The 17,890-nt window shown below is 57.6% G+C and overlaps 2 protein-coding genes across 10 annotated transcripts; one reads left to right on the top strand and one right to left on the bottom strand.

The window, feature by feature from the left end:
* Positions 1–1,023: 1,023 nt before the first annotated feature.
* On the top strand, positions 1,024–12,776 carry HOOK2 (hook microtubule tethering protein 2). Of its 9 annotated transcripts, XM_019801551.2 has the most exons (23): positions 1,024–1,180; positions 1,692–1,777; positions 1,847–1,919; positions 3,099–3,149; positions 3,261–3,393; positions 3,486–3,553; positions 3,915–3,977; positions 4,277–4,357; positions 4,456–4,616; positions 4,707–4,847; positions 5,842–6,043; positions 6,288–6,398; positions 6,507–6,594; positions 6,967–7,036; positions 7,717–7,854; positions 7,968–8,055; positions 8,148–8,153; positions 8,256–8,290; positions 11,128–11,210; positions 11,291–11,394; positions 11,609–11,719; positions 11,788–11,859; positions 11,943–12,776. In XM_019801551.2, the coding sequence occupies exons 1-23, from the start codon at positions 1,136–1,138 to the stop codon at positions 12,090–12,092; spliced, it is 2,160 nt and encodes a 719-aa protein (XP_019657110.1). In that variant the 5' UTR covers positions 1,024–1,135; the 3' UTR covers positions 12,093–12,776. The 9 variants fall into 9 exon arrangements, with proteins under 9 accessions (XP_019657110.1, XP_002921048.1, XP_019657107.1 ...); XM_002921002.4 differs by lacking the exon at positions 8,148–8,153; XM_019801548.2 differs by having other exon boundaries at positions 4,456–4,847; positions 11,294–11,394.
* Positions 12,777–13,784: 1,008 nt separating this feature from the next.
* BEST2 (bestrophin 2) lies at positions 13,785–17,890 on the bottom strand. The gene is made up of 9 exons (XM_034657226.1): positions 17,618–17,890; positions 17,411–17,505; positions 16,529–16,730; positions 16,313–16,478; positions 15,894–15,971; positions 15,564–15,716; positions 15,397–15,477; positions 15,049–15,203; positions 13,785–14,585 (listed from the first exon to the last, which is right to left on the bottom strand). The coding sequence occupies exons 1-9, from the start codon at positions 17,767–17,769 to the stop codon at positions 14,162–14,164; spliced, it is 1,506 nt and encodes a 501-aa protein (XP_034513117.1). The 5' UTR covers positions 17,770–17,890; the 3' UTR covers positions 13,785–14,161.

Raw genomic sequence — 17,890 nt, 5'->3', positions numbered from 1 at the left:
CTAATTACTGCTCATTACATTGCCCGCCTCGTGGGAGAGGAGCTGCTGGGGTATTCTGGCGCCGAAGGGTGCGGGCCGGGGCTTTACCCCTTCACCCAAAGCCAACTAGAGCCTGCCTCTGTTTCCTCTCCTGCGACCGGGAATTAAAACAGCCCCTGCCACCTAGGGTCTTGGGGAGATTTCAACCGCCTATATAATTCAAATCCCTTAGCGCAGGAACTGCATACTCTAGACACTCAATAAATGGCGACTGCAATTTTATTAAGTACTATTGTTACCACTTTCCTTTGAGCCCCCTCCACCGCCCGGGCAGGGTCTCTCTGAAAGGGCACGTTGCTTCCCCGGAGGCTGCGCTCCTGTAGTCTGCGCGCCCCCTGGTGGGTCCTGGGGACTAGGGCGGCCTGGTCCTGGGATCTGAGGCTGGAGGACTTCAGGGGCTCGGGGCTGAGGGTGGGGTGGGGTGGGCACTGTACAGGAGCAGCTCAGTGGAACTGGGTCCATACTGGGCAAGTGTGTCTGTCCATCACCCAAGACCTGAGTCTGGCTGATTCATCCTGCCCTCGACCTAGGACCACGCTTGTCTCCCCTTGTTTACCCCTGAGTCAAGACTCCCAAGTCACCTCCACCGGGGAAGACCCCTTTAGGATCTCTCCTCAAAGTCCACAGAATGTGTTATGGCCTGCCCTTTACCCGCGTAGATAAAGACTCCGATAAGGTGGTTAGGCAGCAGAATTTCTTCCAGCTGAAGGGAAAGGACGTGAATAAGCCCGTATAACAGGGTGGGATAGCTCCGCCTCACATGATGAGGAATTATCGTGAGGTCTCCGCTACCCCCAAAAGAGCCAAGGAGGAGGGGTAGCGGGTCCATACTTGGAATGTGCAAGCTTGGCCCAGACTGACCCCTAGCGGCAGGGCGGGCGCCCGACGGCTGCCCGGATCCAAGATGGGGGAACTAGAAGTCCGATCGGGCGCCGGGAGATCACGTGTCCGGGGCGGGGCCTGCGCCTAGGGGGCGGAGCGGGGCGGCGCTCTAGGCCGAGCGGGAGGTCGGGGCTGCGGGCGCTCGCTGGTGGCGGATCAGGAGGTGGCTGCGGTGGCGGGGCTCCGCGGCCGGGGTCGAATCCGATCGGGAGCCATGAGCGTGGACAAGGCCGAGCTATGCGGGTCTCTGCTCACCTGGGTAGGTCGGGGGCGGGGCCAGGGACAAGTGTGCGCCCCCTCTTCTTGCCCGGGAACCCTGGCCTTGGCTCTGTCTACCCCACTGTTCTGGGGCTGGAAGGAGGAAAGGGTGGTGGGCTTGCAGGGCGGTTGGACTCTGGCCTGAGCACCCGCCCCCGTCACGTGGCATGTCTGCGTGGAAAGAACAGGTGAGACCCCGCCCCTTCGCGGCTGGGTCACGTAGGGCGAGGGCACAGGTGAGCTGGCCTGGTCACGTGGGGCCTGTGGGGACCAGGTGACTCATGGTTCCGCCCTGGCCTGGTCGCGCGGGGTTTGTTGAACAGAAGTGAAGTGAGGCCACGCCCCCTCCAGTCCCAGGTGTGCAGAGGCCACTACCCCGCGGGGCTGGTGTGAGATAGACCAGTCCCCGCCAACCGTGTGATGTTCCTGCTGACCGGGAGAGTCTGCAAAAGGGGAATGGTTCTGTTCTTCCAGGCCCTGACTGCCCGTTGCCCTTTCCTCTCCCTCCCCAGTTGCAGACATTCCACGTCCCGTCCCCCTGTACCAGCCCCCAGGACTTGAGCAGTGGCCTCGCCATAGCCTATGTGCTGAACCAGATGTGAGTGGGGCTGAGGGGGAGGGTCCCGAAAAGGTCCCCCAGCAGCTCATCCCACTTTCTCGCCCCCAGAGACCCTTCCTGGTTCAACGAGGCGTGGCTCCAGGGCATCTCAGATGACCCAGGTCCCAACTGGAGGCTGAAGGTGACAGGTGGACTCATGGCTGGGAGACAGACTGACGAAGAGATAATCAGGGAAGGCTAAGCTAGACATGTCCTGGGTGATGGGTCAGCTAGACACATGTCCTGGGTGATGCACAGACTTGGCTAGGAAGAGGGACAGATGTCTGGTGACGAGCCAACTCTGTTCTTTCTTTCTCCTATGGAAGAGGCCTGGGTGTGCAGCAAAGACTAACAAAGACAAAAACCTGCACGCACACACACACGTTAACTTCCAATGGCAGTAAGTTCTATGAAGACAATAAAAGCAGGGCCATGAAAGAGGGCAACTAGGTGGGTGGTTACTCCAGATGGGTTGATCTCCATGCAAAATTTGGAGAAACGGGATTCTAGGCACAGGGAGCAGCAAATGCAAAGTGGGGAATAAGCTTGGTGTATCGAGGAAAGGCAGGGAGGTCAGAACAGAAAATAAGGGGGCAGGAATGGTGGATGAGGTCATCAGGAGGAGGGCAGGCTGGGGCAGGGAGATGGATTCTATTTTAAGTGCTGTGCAAAGTCAAGGGAGGGTTTTAGCAGAGAGGAAAGACACAACCTGGGTTGGACTTTAAAAAGCTCCCCCTGGCTGCTTGGAGAGGAATGGGGTGTAGGCAGCAAGAGTGGAAATTGAGACCAGGTTGGTGCAATAATCCAGGTGAGAGAGAATGTGGCTAGGGCCAAAGGGTGGTAGGGCAGGTGATGAGAAGTGATTGGATTCTTTTTTTTTTTTTTTTAAGATTTTATTTATTTGACAGAGAGAGACACAGCCAGCAAGAGAGGGAACACAAGCAGGGGGAGTGGGAGAGGAAGAAACAGGCTCATAGCAGAGTAGCCTGATGCGGGGCTCGATCCCATAACGCCGGGATCACGCCCTGAGCCGAAGGCAGACGCTTAACCGCTGTGCCACCCAGGTGCCCCATAGAAGTGATTGGATTCTGGGGACATGTGAACAAGATGGGCAGGTGGACAAGAAGGGCAGGCAACTAGACAGGTTGCCCCTAGGAGAGAGGACATTCAGACAGAGAGTGGTGCCAGACAGGACGAGATGACCAGGGTTTGGGAAATGAGGCAGAGAGAAAAGGCTGGGTAGGTAGATTCAGAGTGGGGGCTTCCTGGCTCCTTCTCGGGGGCTCTGGGACCCTGGACACAACTCCTTGCCCCTCCCTAGGTCGGCAACCTGAAGACCATCTTACAGAGCTTGGTGGAGTACTCCCAGGATGTGAGTAACCATGAGTAACCATGACAGGATTTAGGGGGTAGGGTTGGGTTGGAAGGAGGTGTCTCTGAGCCCCTATATCCCATATTCCCACCCCCCACCCCCCATCCTCAGGTCTTGGGGCATCCCGTTTTGGAGCAACACCTTCCGGACGTGAGCCTCATTGGCGAGTTTTCGGACCCAGAAGAGCTTGGCAAGCTGCTTCAGCTGGTGCTTGGCTGTGCCATCAGTTGTGAGAAGAAGCAGGGTATGGGGGTTCGGGGGCCCCCAGGGGACGACCCGAGGAGGTACTCCCACCCCCTACCCCTATGTTTTAGTCTTCCCCACCTTGATCCCCAGAGCACATCCAGAGAATCATGACGCTGGAGGAATCAGTTCAACATGTGGTAATGGAAGCCATCCAGGAGGTAGGTGGGGGTGCCCAATGTGCCAAGGAGCTTCAGGGGACGGGACATCAGAGCAGAGGCAACTGGGCACAGGCTCTGCCCTGGTAAGGTCTGGGCTCTTCCTGGAACTCAGCTGGCTAGATTTCCCTGTCTCATGTGTCTGCTAGCTCTTCCCAGCTCTAAGTCACAATTTAGCACCCTCAAAGGACCCAGCCTCCCTGCTGGACCCATGGCAGGAAGGCAGCCTCTAAACTGAGGTTCTTGGGGGAGAGCTGGCTTTGGGGACAGGAGGATGGAGAGGTGCTTAGGCTGGGTCGTGGAAGCTTTAATGGCCACCCCGAGAGGGCCCAGCTCATCTTGATGTCCTCCCGCCTTGCTTCAGCTCATGACCAAAGACACCCCTGACTCCCTGTCACCAGAAACATATGGGAACTTTGATAACCAGGTAAGAGGTGGGGGACCTTGTTAAAGGCCCAAGCCCATTGCTGATTCTCAGGGCTGCCTATGGACGGAGGAGGAACTTGTCCTTAAGTGTATAAACTCCCTCCATCCCTCAGGGTCCTAGCCTCTTCCCTCGTTGCCACATCACCTTTCCTCCAGTCCCCTGGGGTCCCAGCCCTCTGTTAGAGCTTGAGGGCTTCTGGGCTCCTCCTCTCTGCCCCTAGAGATACCAGCCTCCCCTCCGTCTCTTCCCGTGGATCCTTGACTTCCTCGCCCCTCCCCACCCTCCACCCCCCTCCTCAGTCCCGAAGGTACTACTTCCTGAGTGAGGAGGCTGATGAGGGGGATGAGCTGCGGCAGCGCTGTCTGGACCTGGAGCGGCAGGTGAGGTTGAGGGCGAGGGCGCGCGGACACTCCTAGGGTCTCGTGGCTCCCCTCCGTGCTGCCCTCCAGCCTCCGCTCATCTGCGCCTCCTGCGGCAGCTGGTGCTCGTGTCCGAGGAGAAGCAGAGCCTGGCCCAGGAGAACGTGGCGCTGCGGGAGCGGCTGGGCCGGCCGGAGGCTGAGGGCGCCCCTGGCCTCACGGCCAAGAAGCTGTTGCTGCTGCAGTCCCAGCTGGAGCAGCTGCAGGAGGAGAATTTCAGGTGCAGTCAGCGGGGGATGGGGCCCGCAGGCCAGGGGATTGGCTGGGCTCCAGTGCCCTCAAGTGTCCCTTTCTCTGCCCCGCCCCCCAGGCTGGAGACCGGCCGGGAAGACGAGCGCCTGCACTGTGCCGAGCTGGAGCGGGAGGTGTCTGAGCTGCAGCAGCGGAACCAGGCGCTGACCAGTCTGGCCCAGGAGGCACAGGCGCTGAAGGATGAGATGGACGAGCTGCGGTGTGTGGTCGATCCCGGGGTCCCCACTGCATGCTCTCCTTGGCACCGTGTCCCTCTGATACCATAGTCCCTCGAAAACTCTCAAATGCCCAGTGAACCCTCACAGGGTTTCCTAGACTCCACGGTGACCTCCTGAATCCCATTGTACTCTCCCTGGACCCCGCCATGTCTCCTGGACACCACCAAGATTCCTGGATCCCTGCTGCCCCTCAGGACCACACAGTGTGCCCCTGTGATCCCACATTATATTCCCCAGACCCTGGAGCATCCCCACGACCCCGGCAACCAGCTCCCCAGTGCTGCCCAGGTGCCATCATGCCCCGGGATCCTCTTGTGCCCTCCAGGACCCAAACTGCAGTAATCCCCCCCCCCGCTGCCCCCCATGACCCCTCTGTGCTCCTCGTGATAGAACTATGCCTTCTTATGACTCCGCAGCAACCCTGTAGCCCCAGAGCACTTGGTGGGCCTCCAGAGCACTCACCTCCTAGACCTCACCATGCCTTCTGTAACCTCAAAAGGCTCCCCCGTGGCCCTGCGGCACCCCTGTAATGTTAAAGTGTCTAGTGAATCCCTACTGCACCCTAAAAGACCACATAGTGCTCTGCCCTGAAGCTCCCCCATGATGCCACCATGCCATCATTGATCCCATAGCCACCTTATAACCTCAAAGTGTCCTTGGAGGCTCTTCAGAGCCTCTGGGCACCATCATTCCCCCTGGAACCCCTCAGTCATTCTATATCCCCACAGTCCCCGCGCCCCCCCATCCCTGATTATGACCCTGGGCTAACCATGGGTGCTTAGGCTTCCTTTATGCCCCTTAATGACTTCCCAACAACACCAGGCCCTGGCTGACTCCTGACCCTCACGCTCTACCACCTTGAACCCACACCTCCCCAGGTGACATGACATCTTCCCCTGCCAGGAGGGCCATAGATCCAAGCCGAACCCCGACCCCTGACCCAGGCCTCCTCTCCCGACTTGCCTCCTCCCCCAGGCAGTCCTCTGAGCGTGCTGGGCAGCTGGAGGCCACGCTGAGCAGCTGTCGGCGCCGGCTGGGTGAGCTGCGGGAGCTGAGGCGGCAGGTGCGGCAGCTGGAGGAGCGCAATGCCGGCCATGCCGAGCGCACCCGGCAGCTGGAAGATGAGCTACGCCGGGCCAGCTCGCTACGTGCCCAGCTCGAGGCACAGCGACTACAGGTGCGGCAGGGACCAGGGCAGAGCCCCGAGCGCCAGGTGCTCTAGGCCGCTGGACCCCTCGCCCCTCTCACTTGGTCCGTCGTCAATGTGGTACTGAGCCCCTCCACCCAGAGCCCTCTTTCTCATCTGTGTATAGGTAGCACCCTTCAGGCAGGCCAGCTCCTCCAAGTTCTCTGTGTCTGGCCTCTCTGGCCCCATGCCTGCACCTTGCAATGCTGCATCCTCACCCCTCCTCTCTGTTCAGGTTCAGGAACTGCAGGGCCAGAGGCAGGAGGAGGCCATGAAGGCCGAGAAATGGCTATTCGAGTGTCGAAATCTAGAGGAGAAGTATGAGTTGGTGACAAAGGAGAAGGAGGTGAGACTGAAGTCACGCATCCAAGCTCCACCCTGTCCATCCTGGCATAGCCCAGTCCCCAGGAGGCCAACCTATCCTCAAATGGTATCTTGCACCCTGTCCCTCCAGCGGCTGCTGGCAGAGAGGGACTCCTTGCGGGATGCCAATGAGGAACTGCGCTGCGCCCAGCTGCAGCCTCGGGGCTTGACCCAGGCTGGTGAGTCGGAGGCCTAACAGCCCTAGGGCTGGGGCAGGGGTGGCCTAAGGTGCTGTTACAGCAGACAGAAAAGCAGTGTCCCAGGGCTTGTCTAGGCAGGGGGGGCAGAGCTAGACCACTTTGGAGACAGGCTAGATGGGAAAGAGGTGACAAGAGTTGGCAGAAGGCAGGAGCCGACCTCCCAGGATCAGGGTGGGGCAAAGGCAGACTCAGGCCATGCGTCACTGCCCCCTGTCAAGCTGGGAGGGAGGCTAGTGTTAAGCCAGGCTTTGGGCCAAACTTGAGTCCCCAAAGATGATTCTTGGAAAGAGAACCCTAGGGCTGGGGCCAGGAGCTGTGCACCAACCTGAAGACATTTCTCACGTTCTCCAGACCCCTCTCTGGATCCCACCTCACCAGCTGTGGAAAACTTAGCAGCAGAGATCCTACCTGCGGAGCTGAGGTACCCTGGGGTCACTCAGAGCTCTAGCTGCACCCAGAATCCCCCCTCAGCCCTGACCCTATTGCAGGCACCTACTGCTAGCCTGGCCTGCTGTGTTGGGATCCCAAGTCCTAGCCTGGCTCCTGGGCGCATTCACTCCTAATTCTGCCCTTACCTGGTCGGCGCTCTAGCCCTTGTTGGTTGCTTGCCTCTCCCAGATCCATCCTCAGTGCCCAAATGAGGTCCAACCCATCTGGCTCCACTCACCGAGCAAAATTCCTACCCCCCCCTCCGCTCACGTGGGACTTTGCCCCCAGGGCATAGCCCTGTCCTCAGTGTAGCCCCTGCTAGGTTCAGTGCCCCGTGTCTTGCCCAGATGAACTCCCCCACCCCAGTTCTTCCCATTTCTGCGTCTGCAGTCTTGCTTTCTCGCAGCCATAGAGGGATTCTGAATGTTCTAACCCCCTCCCGTAGCCCCGCCCTTGCCTGGCTCCACCCTTAGGCCCAGCTCAAAACCCCGCCCATTTTGGTCCCCCAGTGCTTGGTCCCCGTTACTCTAATCCTGCCTCAGGGTCTGGCTGGGCTCTTCCCCAGGGCTCTGTCCCTTTGCCAGCCCTGTCCGCCCAGTCTCCCTGCCAGAGCCCCGGCAGGCCTGAGGGGTGACCCGTCTCCAGCCCTGCTCACTCCTTCCCGGTCGGCAGGGAGACGCTCCTGCGGCTTCAGCGGGAGAACAAGCAGCTGTGCCAGCAGGAGGCGGCCTACCGGGAGCGGCAGGAGGAGCTGCAGCGCCACCTGGAGGACGCCAACCGCGCACGCCACGGGCTGGAGACGCAGCTGCGGTGAGGACCCACCGGGCAGAGGGGAGCCCCCCCTACCCCCGCGCGCTTGGAGTGGGCGTGTGATGCGGGGCAGAGGGCGGGCGCAGGCACTCAGCAGCCCCGCACTCCTGCAGGCTGAACCAGCAGCAGCTGTCGGAGCTGCGGGCCCAGGTGGAGGACTTGCAGAAGGCCTTGCAAGAGCAGGGGGGCAAGACGGAGGATGTGAGTGCCCGCCTCCTCCCTGCCTGGCCCTCCCTCGTGCCCTCCCCGTAACCCTTCTCTCTCTCCTCCCTGCTGCGCGATGTCCCCTGCAGTCCATTGTAAGTACCCCGTGGGCCCAGGGCGGCACCCCCTGCCCTCACCCCGGGAAGGAGTTGGGACCTCTGGACCCCCATTCACCCAGTGCCTGTTCTCTCCCCCAGTCCGCCCTGCTGAAGAGGAAGCTGGAGGAACATCTGTGAGTCCCAGAAGGAGGGCATTCCTGGTGGGGGGAAAGGCTGGGGCACAGGTGCGGGGGACATTTGCTGTCTGTGGGGATTTATTTACGAAGAGAACCAGTCAGCCAAAACAGAAGGCTCAGATCAAGTAGGGTCTTAGGGGCCAAGGGAAGGAATAGGAACTGTCTGGGGGGAACAATGGGGAGCCATGGAGGGAATTTCAGTAAGGTCGTATGACAAAACGACAGTCACCTTTTACTTTTTACATTGTTAAAAAAGAAACTATTTTGGTAGAGCATGTGACTCCTGAGCTCAGAGTCATGGGTTTGAGCCCCACATTGGGTGTAGAGATTACTGAAAAAAAAAAAATTAAAAAAAAGATTTTATTTTATTTTTTTAAATTTTATTTATTCATTTGAGAGATAGACAGCATGAGCAGGAGGAGGAGCAGAGGGAGAGAGACAAGCAAGACTCTGCGGAGCGAGGAGCCTGACCCGGGGCTCGATCCCATGACCCCGACATCATGACCTGAGTGGAAATCAAGAGTTGGATGCTTAACTGACTGAGCCACCCAGGCACCCCTATTTTATTTTATTTTTTTTTAAGATTTTATTTATTTATTTGAGAGAGAGAGAGAGAGGGCACAAGTGGGGGGAAGGGCAGAAGGAGAGGGAGAACCAGGCTCTCCACTGAGCGAGGAGCCCAATGCGGGACTCGATCCCAGGACCCTAGGGTCATGACCTGAGCCACCCCGGCATCCGCCCCTATTTTATTTATATGTAAGAAACTATCTTATATAGCTATTATATTTATAGTTTAAAAACCAAAATATATATTGAGCAATACAGAGAGAAGGGGTATACTTCTTAGTCCCCCCATTGACTCAGTTTCTACCCCACCCCCATTCATATTAGTTCGTTATAAAAATCCTTACAGTTGGTGGCTCAGTCGGTTAAGCATCTGCCTTCAGCTTAGGTCATGATCCCAGTGTCCTGGGATCCAGCTCTGTGTGGGGCTCCCTGCTCAGTGGGGAGTCTAATGCTCCCTCTCCCTTTGTCCCCCCCACTTGTGTCTCTCTCTCTCTCTCTCTCATGCTCTCTCAAATAAAAAAGTAAAATCTTAAAGTAAAAAATAAAAATCCTTATGAATTTTTTTTTTAAAGATTTTATTTATTTATTCGACAGAGATAGAGACAGCCAGAGAGAGAGGTAACACAGCAGGGGGAGTGGGAGAGGAAGAAGCAGGCTCATAGCTGAGGAGCCTGATGTGGGGCTCGATCCCACAACGCCGGGATCACGCCCTGAGCTGAAGGCAGACGCTTAACCGCTGTGCCACCCAGGCGCCCCCCTTACGAATTTTTTAAGGAAATGCAAATGAATATGAATATAAATTTTTATTCTGATTCCTCATTTACATGAAAGGTAGCGTGATATCTGGTATTCTGCATTTTGCTTCTACTTAAGAAGATAGCTGGGAAATTTTGCCATATGAATAGTTTTTTGTGTTTTTTTGTGTTTTGTTTTTTTTAATGGGGAGTAGTTTTATTTATTTTTAATGGGGAGTAGATTTTATTTGTTTATTTGACAGAGAGAGAGACAAGCCAGCGAGAGAGGGAACATAAGCAGGGGGAGTGGGAGAGGAAGAAGCAGGCTCCCAGCGGAGGAGCCTGATGTGGGGCTCGATCCCAGAACGCCAGGATCACGCCCTGAGCCGAAGGCAGACGCTTAACGACTGCACCACCCAGGCGCCCCCCCCCTTATTTTTTATAAATACAGTAGCTTTTGCCAACTGGGCTTCCGTGGAGAAATTAGGCCTTATAGAAAATGATATGTTTGACTCTTCTCACTTCTGCCAAGGATGGAGTGTAGCTAGTACCACCTCAGAGTGCAGGAAAAGTTATTTCCTTACATAGGATAGATATATGGAAACATTAGGGCTTAATTCTCCTGTAAAATTCCAATCCAGAAAGGCTGGCCTGTAACAATTTTTGGGAATGCCATAATGTATTTAAGTCATTCTTTCGGGCACCTGGGTGGCTCAATCAGTTAAGTGTCTGCCTTCAGCTGGGGTCATGGTCCCGGGTCCTGGGATCAAGTCCCACATCGGGCTCCCTGCTCAGTGGGGAGTCTGCTCCTCCCTCTCCCTCTGCCCCTCCCCCTGCTTGTGCTCTCTCTCAAATAAATAAATAAAATCTTTTTTAAAAAGTCATTGTTTCTAGGTATTGGCTATTTCAAACAGTGTAGCAAAGTAAAACCTTGTACGTGTATCATTTTGCTTGTGTGCAGATATGTTGAAAAAGTGGAATTAGTGGCTTAGAGGGCACATGCCTTTGTAACCTTAGCAGACGTAGCCCAAGTTTAACGATTAGGTGTTAGACCATGCTCCAAACCCAGTGCATGATAATAATCTCACCTCCAAGGAGTGTTCTTAGATCCTTGGGATTTTGCCACAGGTGCCGGAAGTTGTAAGGTTTTACCTTGTGTTTCTTTTTGTTAGAAGAGATTTGCATGCTAGAAAGATTCCTGGCTGCTGGGTGGAGAAAGGAACTGAGGTTGAGTGTGGAAGAGGCTGGCAAGGGGGGAAGGTGGCCGTACCAGTGTGTGGGCTGTGGCATGGAGAGAAGTGGACACACAGGGCTGGTCCAGGGGTCAGCTGACGAGGAGTGTGGAAGGTTGTGGCCCCGATGGCTAAGGAGATGGTGGGACCAAGGAATACCGCTTCTGTCTTGGAGGGCTGGCCCACAGATCTCTGCAGCGGGGCAGGTGCACGTTGGCCGGCTGGGAAGGCTGTGGCCAGCAGAGGGAGGAAGGGAAGGGGCCCAGCGGTCAGCCCCTGGCTGCCCCTCCTCCGTCCACAGGCAGAAGCTGCATGAAGCGGATCTGGAGCTGCAGCGGAAGCGAGAGTACATTGAGGAGCTGGAACCGCCCGCTGACAGCGGCAGTGAGTGGGGCGCAGCGGCTGGGTGGGGTGGGAGGGCCCCGAGCTTGGTGGGGAGCTGAGGGGTCCCCTTTTACCCCCAGCAGCCCGGCGTATCGAGGAGCTGCAGCACAGCCTGCAGAAGAAGGATGCGGACTTGCGGGCCATGGAAGAGCGCTACCGCCGCTACGTGGACAGGGCGCGCACGGTGAGGACACTGGGGACTCCACGGGCCTCCTTCCAAGGCTGCTGCCTCCCATTGATTCATGCCTCCCCACCACGTGCACCTCTCTGCCCCCCACTTCTGCATCTGCCACACCCCTATCATATCACAGAGTTCTGCAGCACACTTAATGCAGCCCAACACGTCCAGGGGCCTGCAAGGCCAAAGTCACCCTGCCTGTGTCTTTCCCAAACCCTAGGTCATACAGACCCTGGAACCCAAACAGCGGCCATCTGGGGGGGCACCCCCAGAACTTCACACCCTGAGGACACAGCTCCGGGAGCGGGACGTCCGCATCCGGCACCTGGAGGTGGGTGTCGTCATCACTTCCCGCTGTTCCCAGCATTTCCAGGCCCCTGACTATTCCCTCCTTGGCAGATGGACTTTGAGAAGAGTCGAAGTCAGCGGGAGCAGGAAGAAAAGCTGCTCATCAGTGCCTGGTATAATATGGTGAGTGCACGTCACCGTAGTAAGGGTCCAGGGATGTGCCATGCGCTCACCTGACCCCAGCCATGCCCCCTTCCTTCCTCCAGGGCATGGCTCTGCAGCAGCGAACTGGGGAGGAGCGGGCCCCTGCCCATGCCCAGTCGTTCCTGGCACAGCAGCGGCTGGCCACCAACACTCGCCGTGGGCCCCTGGGACGCCTAGCGTCCCTGAACACGCGCCCCACCGACAAGCACTGATGGACCTCAGGATCCTGCCACCTGCCCAGCCGGCTGGGGCTCAGTCCGCCCTGGATTCCCCCAACTCATCTGGGGCCCAGCATCAGGAAGGCCTCAGTCAGCTGCCTGAGAGCCTTAAGGTCATGACTTCTGCCCTTTGTTCTCTCAGGTGGGACAAGAGTGCAGGATAGGGCAGGAGGCAGCGGTGGGCCTGTTCTTTTTAGCAATGTGATTCTTATCCTTGATTTTCAACCTGGGGTTAATGAGATGCCAGGGGAGAGAGTGATTTTTATATTTGAGAGGAAAAATAATAAAGATTTTCAATCTGCCCTGGCTGGACTCTGGGCACTGAGGGGAGGGAGAGAAGATGGGCCAGGGACTCAGATCATTGCTTTTAGAAAGACCTGGCTTGGGTTCTTACTAAAGCATGAGTGACTGACAGCATCCACTGGGAGGTGAGAACCGTATTTGTGTCTATGTAACTGTATGTGCGTATGGTCGTTTTTTGAAGAAGCTTCAGACAAAAATCCCCGCCTTACGAAGTTGTCGTTTCTAATGAAGGGAGACGGACAATAAACAAAATAGATAAAGTAAAAGTTTGATGTGAGAAGTGCTACAGAGAAAAAGAAAACAGACAGAAGTGACGGGGATGTGGGACGTTCATTTGGGAGGTGGTGATTTTAAATAAAAGACCAGCAGAAGAGACTTTGCCAAGAAAGTGATATAATTTAAGCCGAGACCTGAAGGGGGGGGCGCTGTGTAGGTATCTGGGAAAGAGTGATCTAGGCAGAGGGAACAGCATATGCCTGAGGCCCTGAGATGACGCTTTGCTTGGTGGGTTAGAGGGACAGTGAGGCCAGTGTGGTGTGAGTGAGAAGAGGAGGGGAAGAGATGAGGGCAGGGAGATTGTGAACTGCAGGGAATACTTTTATTCTAAGGGACATGGGAGTCACGTAGGGTTCTAAGGAAAGGAGGGACATTACCTGACTCAGGTGTTCATAGGCTCTCTTTGGCTACTGTGGAAGGAACAGACTGGGGGTGGTTAGGGCCAGAGCTGGGAGACAAGGACAGTGGTCCCTGGTCCAGGTGGGTGGGTGGGTGACACTGGGGGCTCTTAAGATGTGGGCCCTGGAGGAGCAGGAAATGGTTGGATTCTGGATACAATTTGAAGACCATGCTGATAGGATTTACTGCTAGATTGACATGGAGGGGGGCAAGAGAAAGAGTTGAAGAGGATTCCCGGATTTGGGCCTATCACCTGGAAGCTCAGAGCAGGTTGGGGCAGGTTGGGGAGCCAACAGGGAGCTGGTTTGGGGGGCATGTTCTGTGCAAGGTGCCGCATGGAGATATCAAGGAGGCAGGTGGCTCTCCCAGTCAAGAATCTGGAGACGGATCCTGGTGGACTTGAAATTCACCATATGATTGAATTAAGACTGGGAGCTCTGAAGGGGTACTGGAGAATGCAGGGACTTGGGGCAGAGAAGTCGCTTGCAGAATCATAAAACAAGACTGACAGGAGGAGGCTGTGGTCTGGGGACTGGCTGGTACGTTAATGAATAAAGCCATGGACACTGATGGGGTCCTTTCAGAGGGCAGAGTTTGGGAAGAAGGAGGCAGGTGCGATCAAATCTTGTTTAGCCCAATCCCTGGCAGGAAAAGTCAGGCTAATAATGTTTAAGCAAAAACCACTAACATTTTATTGAGCACCTATTATATATCAACACTCTAAAATCATTATTTCATCCCCATAACTCAATGAGGTAGGCACTCACATCTCCATTTTAAGGAAAGAAAAAAAGACAGGGCACACTGATGGGGGCCTCTCAGGCAGTGGAGGGAGGGAAGTAGGGCTGGTTGGAAGGACCGCTGTTCAAAGAAGCTGGAAGAATCCCTCACCCTTAGTCCAGTGCCTGGCCCACAGGAGGCGCTCCAAGCCCCAGTGCCAGACGTGAAGGCTGGCGCGCAGTAGGCGGGAACCAGTGGAAATCGGACAGGAGAAGTCCACACGCGGCTTCGGCAGACCGAACTGCTGCCTGCCTGCCCCGTCGGGGTTTGTGTCCCTGTCCTTGGGGATCCTGGGCCTGAGTGCCTCAGGCTAGACTCTCCTCCTCCTCGCCAATGGGGCTGGGCAGCCAGGGTGGAGCCGGTCCCCGGGGCGCGGGCATAGGCACAGTGGTGAAGGGCTCGACGGCGGGCCCTGGGACGGGCAGCTCGGGGCCGGCGGGGAGCTCCGGCTCTGGCTCCCGCAGGCCGGATTCGAGCAGTGGGTCCCCGCAACCGCACTCCGGGGCCGCGCCGTCGGGGGCGCCTGCGCACGCGCAGCTGGCAGCTGTGGACGTCTCAGACACGCAGCTGTTCTTGCGGCGCATTAAGGACAGGCGCCGGCCCAGCAGGCCTCCCGCGGCCATGCCTGCGCCTACCGGCAGGAGGCGCTGCAAGAAGTCGCCGTGCGCCTCGCCCAAAGGCCCGTCCACGCCGTCCAGCCGCTGGAACTGCATGTCCTCTTTGGGCAGCCTGTCAGAACGGACAGTGGCTCAGCGTTGCGGCCTCGCTCCTCTCCTTGACTGACAGGAGACACGCTGCTCCTCTTGGTTCCACCCACCCCTTTGTCCCGCTTATCCCAAAAGACTTCGGTCCTTCTCCAGGGAGCCTGCTTTTATCCTCTGGCTTTGGTTAAGCTCAAACTTAGGTCTTCAAGCCTCAGTTGTGACTGCCGCGTCTCTGGCACTGCCTCTGGCCGCCAGTCCAATCCCCATAGGCTTTAGCCCTTAGGTCAGTCCCCAGTTTGTGGCCGGGTCCCAGACCTTGACTCGGATCCCTGCCCTCGACCCCCATTCTAGTCCTCACAGACTTTAGGTCTTAGCCCCGAGTCTCCAAATTGGCCCTGGCCTGGTATCCCATAGCCCCTTCAATCGGTTAATCCCCGCAGGGCCAGAAGACCCTCCCCCAGGAGGCCCCACCCAACCCGCCGGCTCACGTGATATCGAAGGTGGAGCCCTGGAACGAGGGCTGCTGCAGCAGAAACGCGGTGGCTGCGGTGTAGGGGGCGCGAGCCTCGGTTGCGTCCCAGTACAAATCCTTCTCCAGCATGGCCAGGTCGTCATACATCTCGTCCACGGCCAGCATTGACACCTGCGGGCGTGGACATGCGGGGCAGGGTGGAGCTTGGCAAAGCGCGGGAACCGCGGGGTGGACCCCTCAGGATGGGTTAGGTGTATGGTGACCAAAGGAAGAAGGATGGTTCAGGATCCAGGCCCGGGCAAGTCTTGGTGCGGGTGGGGCCACGCTGCTTAGGGAGCCCGGGAAGGTCGCAACCCAGTCTCACTTGGAAGTTGCGGTCGATCAGAAAGTTGGTCTCAAAGTCATCGTCGTCCTCTCCAAAGGGATTGATGAGCTGCTCGGCTACCTGAAGGGCGAGGGGATGGTTAGGTAGAGCCCTGAGAACCCCTGCCTATCCCAGCCCGGGAGTCCCTACCTCACGGCCCCATCCACCTTGAGCCAGCCCGCATAGAAGAAGAACTGCAGCAGGGTGAAGATGGGCACGCACAGGTCCAGGTTGTGGCCTTGGTAGCCCTGAGCTGGGTCCAGGAACTGGCGACCGATGAGGCAGGCCAGGAAGTAGCTGTACACAGCGATGGTCACCACCTGGGGGTGGGGCGGGTCACCAGGTCAGGGTTCTCGTTGTCTCAGGAGGTCTTGGAGAGACCAGGACTAGGAAGGGGCATCACTGATAGGGGGTCTTAGCTGACCCTCAGTCTTCCCTTGAGAGCAGTGCGTCAGAGCGTCTGATGCTGGATTTAAACGGAGGCATGGAAGGCTTACCTGGGTATAGACAAGCGGTACGCTGATCCAGTCGTAGTGAAAGAGCATTCCACACTTGCCCCGAAACACAGTCAGCTCCTGCACGCAGATACAAATCATGAGAGAGCCCGAATTGGGAGCTCACACATGGGGATTAGGTGTGGGTACTTGGGATGGAGGTGAGTGGTTACCTGGTGGGATGTGGGCGTGTGCTTCTGGGTCTCCAGGGAGAGTGTTTAGTGGTGAGTGTACATCTGGGGTAGGGGGCATATGCGCCTGGGAGTCGGCCCCCTAGAGATAAGTGTGCACCTGGGGGTTGCTTGGTAAGTGTGTTGGGACTCTGCCTCGTGGGAGGCGCGCGGCAGGCCACCATCTGACACAATTCCGGGGAGGTGTAATTTCCCTGGAATTTTGCATGAATGACATCCTGGCGGGCCCACCTCGAGCAGCAGTTTAAGGGCGCTGTTGTCTCGGATGCGGCCCTCGCGCCGGGCCTGCGCAGCCAGGTTGGAGAACCAGACACAGGGCACCCAATACTTGTTGTAGGACGAGTTCAGGTTCTCGAATTTCTTACGCTCCTCACGGGTCATAAATCCTGTGGGGTGAGGTCGCGGTTACGGGGGTTACTCGCCCCGCCCCCCCGTCCTCGCCCCGCNCGCTTGAAGACCGCGGTGCTGACCGAGCGCAGGATAAGCACAGCTGAGAGCCCCGCGTAGCGCATGAGCGTGCGCCGGTAGAGGCGTCCCCGCTCGTCGCGTCCGTGCACCGTGCCGGCCACCACGCACATGAGCGCGTCGGGCAGCGGCATGCACAGGTACTGGTTCCACCAGCGGTGCACCACCAGCGTCACATAGAAACCTGCGCGACAGCCGGGAATGGGGGGGGGGTAAGTGGGGATACTAGGGCCAGGTCGTGGCAAGAGGGATGATAGGGGATCTGCACCAGAGGCACCAGGGGAAGGAGGGCTTATCACCCACCCACCTCACCGCTCCACCTGGGCTAGGAATTTGGGGGTCCAGCCCTCCGGTCAGAGAGGCTGGAGCAGGCTGGGTCACCCTGGCTGTTTGTCACCTGGGATGTGGGATTGGGATTTCATTACAGAAGTGGAGACACAGGACCTATGTTAGGGGCACATAGGCAGGTTGTCTCCCTGGGCACAGGGAACCACCTGAAACAGGCGGCTGGGGTCACGTGAAGTCACTGCCTTGTCAGAAATGTCCTCCGGGCTGGACTTGAGAGGATGGAGTCATATGGGGTCACTGGAGGGGGTCCCTGGGGCCCAGGACGTGTTCTCATGCAGACACAGGTGGGAGACCCTGAGATGACCAGGGATAAGCCTATCAGATGACACGGAGCTCTCATGGCTTACTGTAACCAGGTGACACCCAAGATCTCTGGAAATTGGGGCTATATTTGGCATGAAAGATGCAGAAATGGGGATCTGTTGGGGTTGGATTTGAGGGGAATGGGGTCTCCAAAGGCCTGGAAATGGGTTTCTCAGTATTAGGGGAATGGGGAACTCAGGAGCGCGAACGCACCCAGCACGAAAGAGACCGGGATGAGACTGGCGTACTGGTCACAGTAAATGACGAGCTTCTCGAAGTAGCGTTTCTGCCCTTCGGTCAGCACAAAGCTGCGAGGGAGGGGGCAGGGGGTCACGGGAGAGCCTCCCCCGCCCCCGACACACCCAAGGTCCCTTCCCTAGTCCCCGCTGGCCGGCGCCCCCCGCCCCAGGGCCGCCTCACCGGTAGGCGGCGCTCAGCGCCATGTAGAGCGCGAGGAAGCAGAGCAGCTCGCGCCACAGAAGTTTGTAGATGCTCCCGCGCCACAGCAGCAGCAGCTGCGAGAAGCCGCCGAAGCGCGCGTTGGCCACGCGGGCTGTGTATGTGACGGTCATCGCAGCGCCGGGCGGGTTGCGCCGAAGGAGAGGGGGCTGAAGCGGACCCCAGCCTGTGGGCGGAGGAACGGTTCCCCCGGGCTGCGGGCAGGGGCGAGAGGTGCGGGCCGAGTCGGCTTGG

Source organism: Ailuropoda melanoleuca, chromosome 4 (genome assembly GCF_002007445.2).
Source record: "Ailuropoda melanoleuca isolate Jingjing chromosome 4, ASM200744v2, whole genome shotgun sequence".
Lineage (NCBI taxonomy): Eukaryota > Metazoa > Chordata > Mammalia > Carnivora > Ursidae > Ailuropoda > Ailuropoda melanoleuca.
The sequence above is the reverse complement of the archived record's forward strand: the minus strand, read 5'-3'. Positions and strand labels throughout refer to the sequence as shown.

Bases quoted from the DNA above. Each gene is read 5' to 3' on its own strand.
- HOOK2 (XM_019801547.2), top strand. From the start codon at position 1,136: ATGAGCGTGGACAAGGCCGAGCTATGCGGGTCTCTGCTCACCTGG. The intron at 6,044-6,287 runs GTGCGGCAGGGA...CTCTCTGTTCAG, and splicing joins TCGAGGCACAGCGACTACAG to GTTCAGGAACTGCAGGGCCA. The intron at 11,211-11,290 runs GTGAGTGGGGCG...TTTTACCCCCAG, and splicing joins ACCGCCCGCTGACAGCGGCA to CAGCCCGGCGTATCGAGGAG.
- BEST2 (XM_034657226.1), bottom strand. From the start codon at position 17,769: ATGACCGTCACATACACAGCCCGCGTGGCCAACGCGCGCTTCGGCGGC. The intron at 17,506-17,617 runs GTGAGGCGGCCC...CCTCCCTCGCAG, and splicing joins GCGCTGAGCGCCGCCTACCG to CTTTGTGCTGACCGAAGGGC. The intron at 15,972-16,312 runs GTGGGCCCGCCA...ATCTGCGTGCAG, and splicing joins CCCTTAAACTGCTGCTCGAG to GAGCTGACTGTGTTTCGGGG.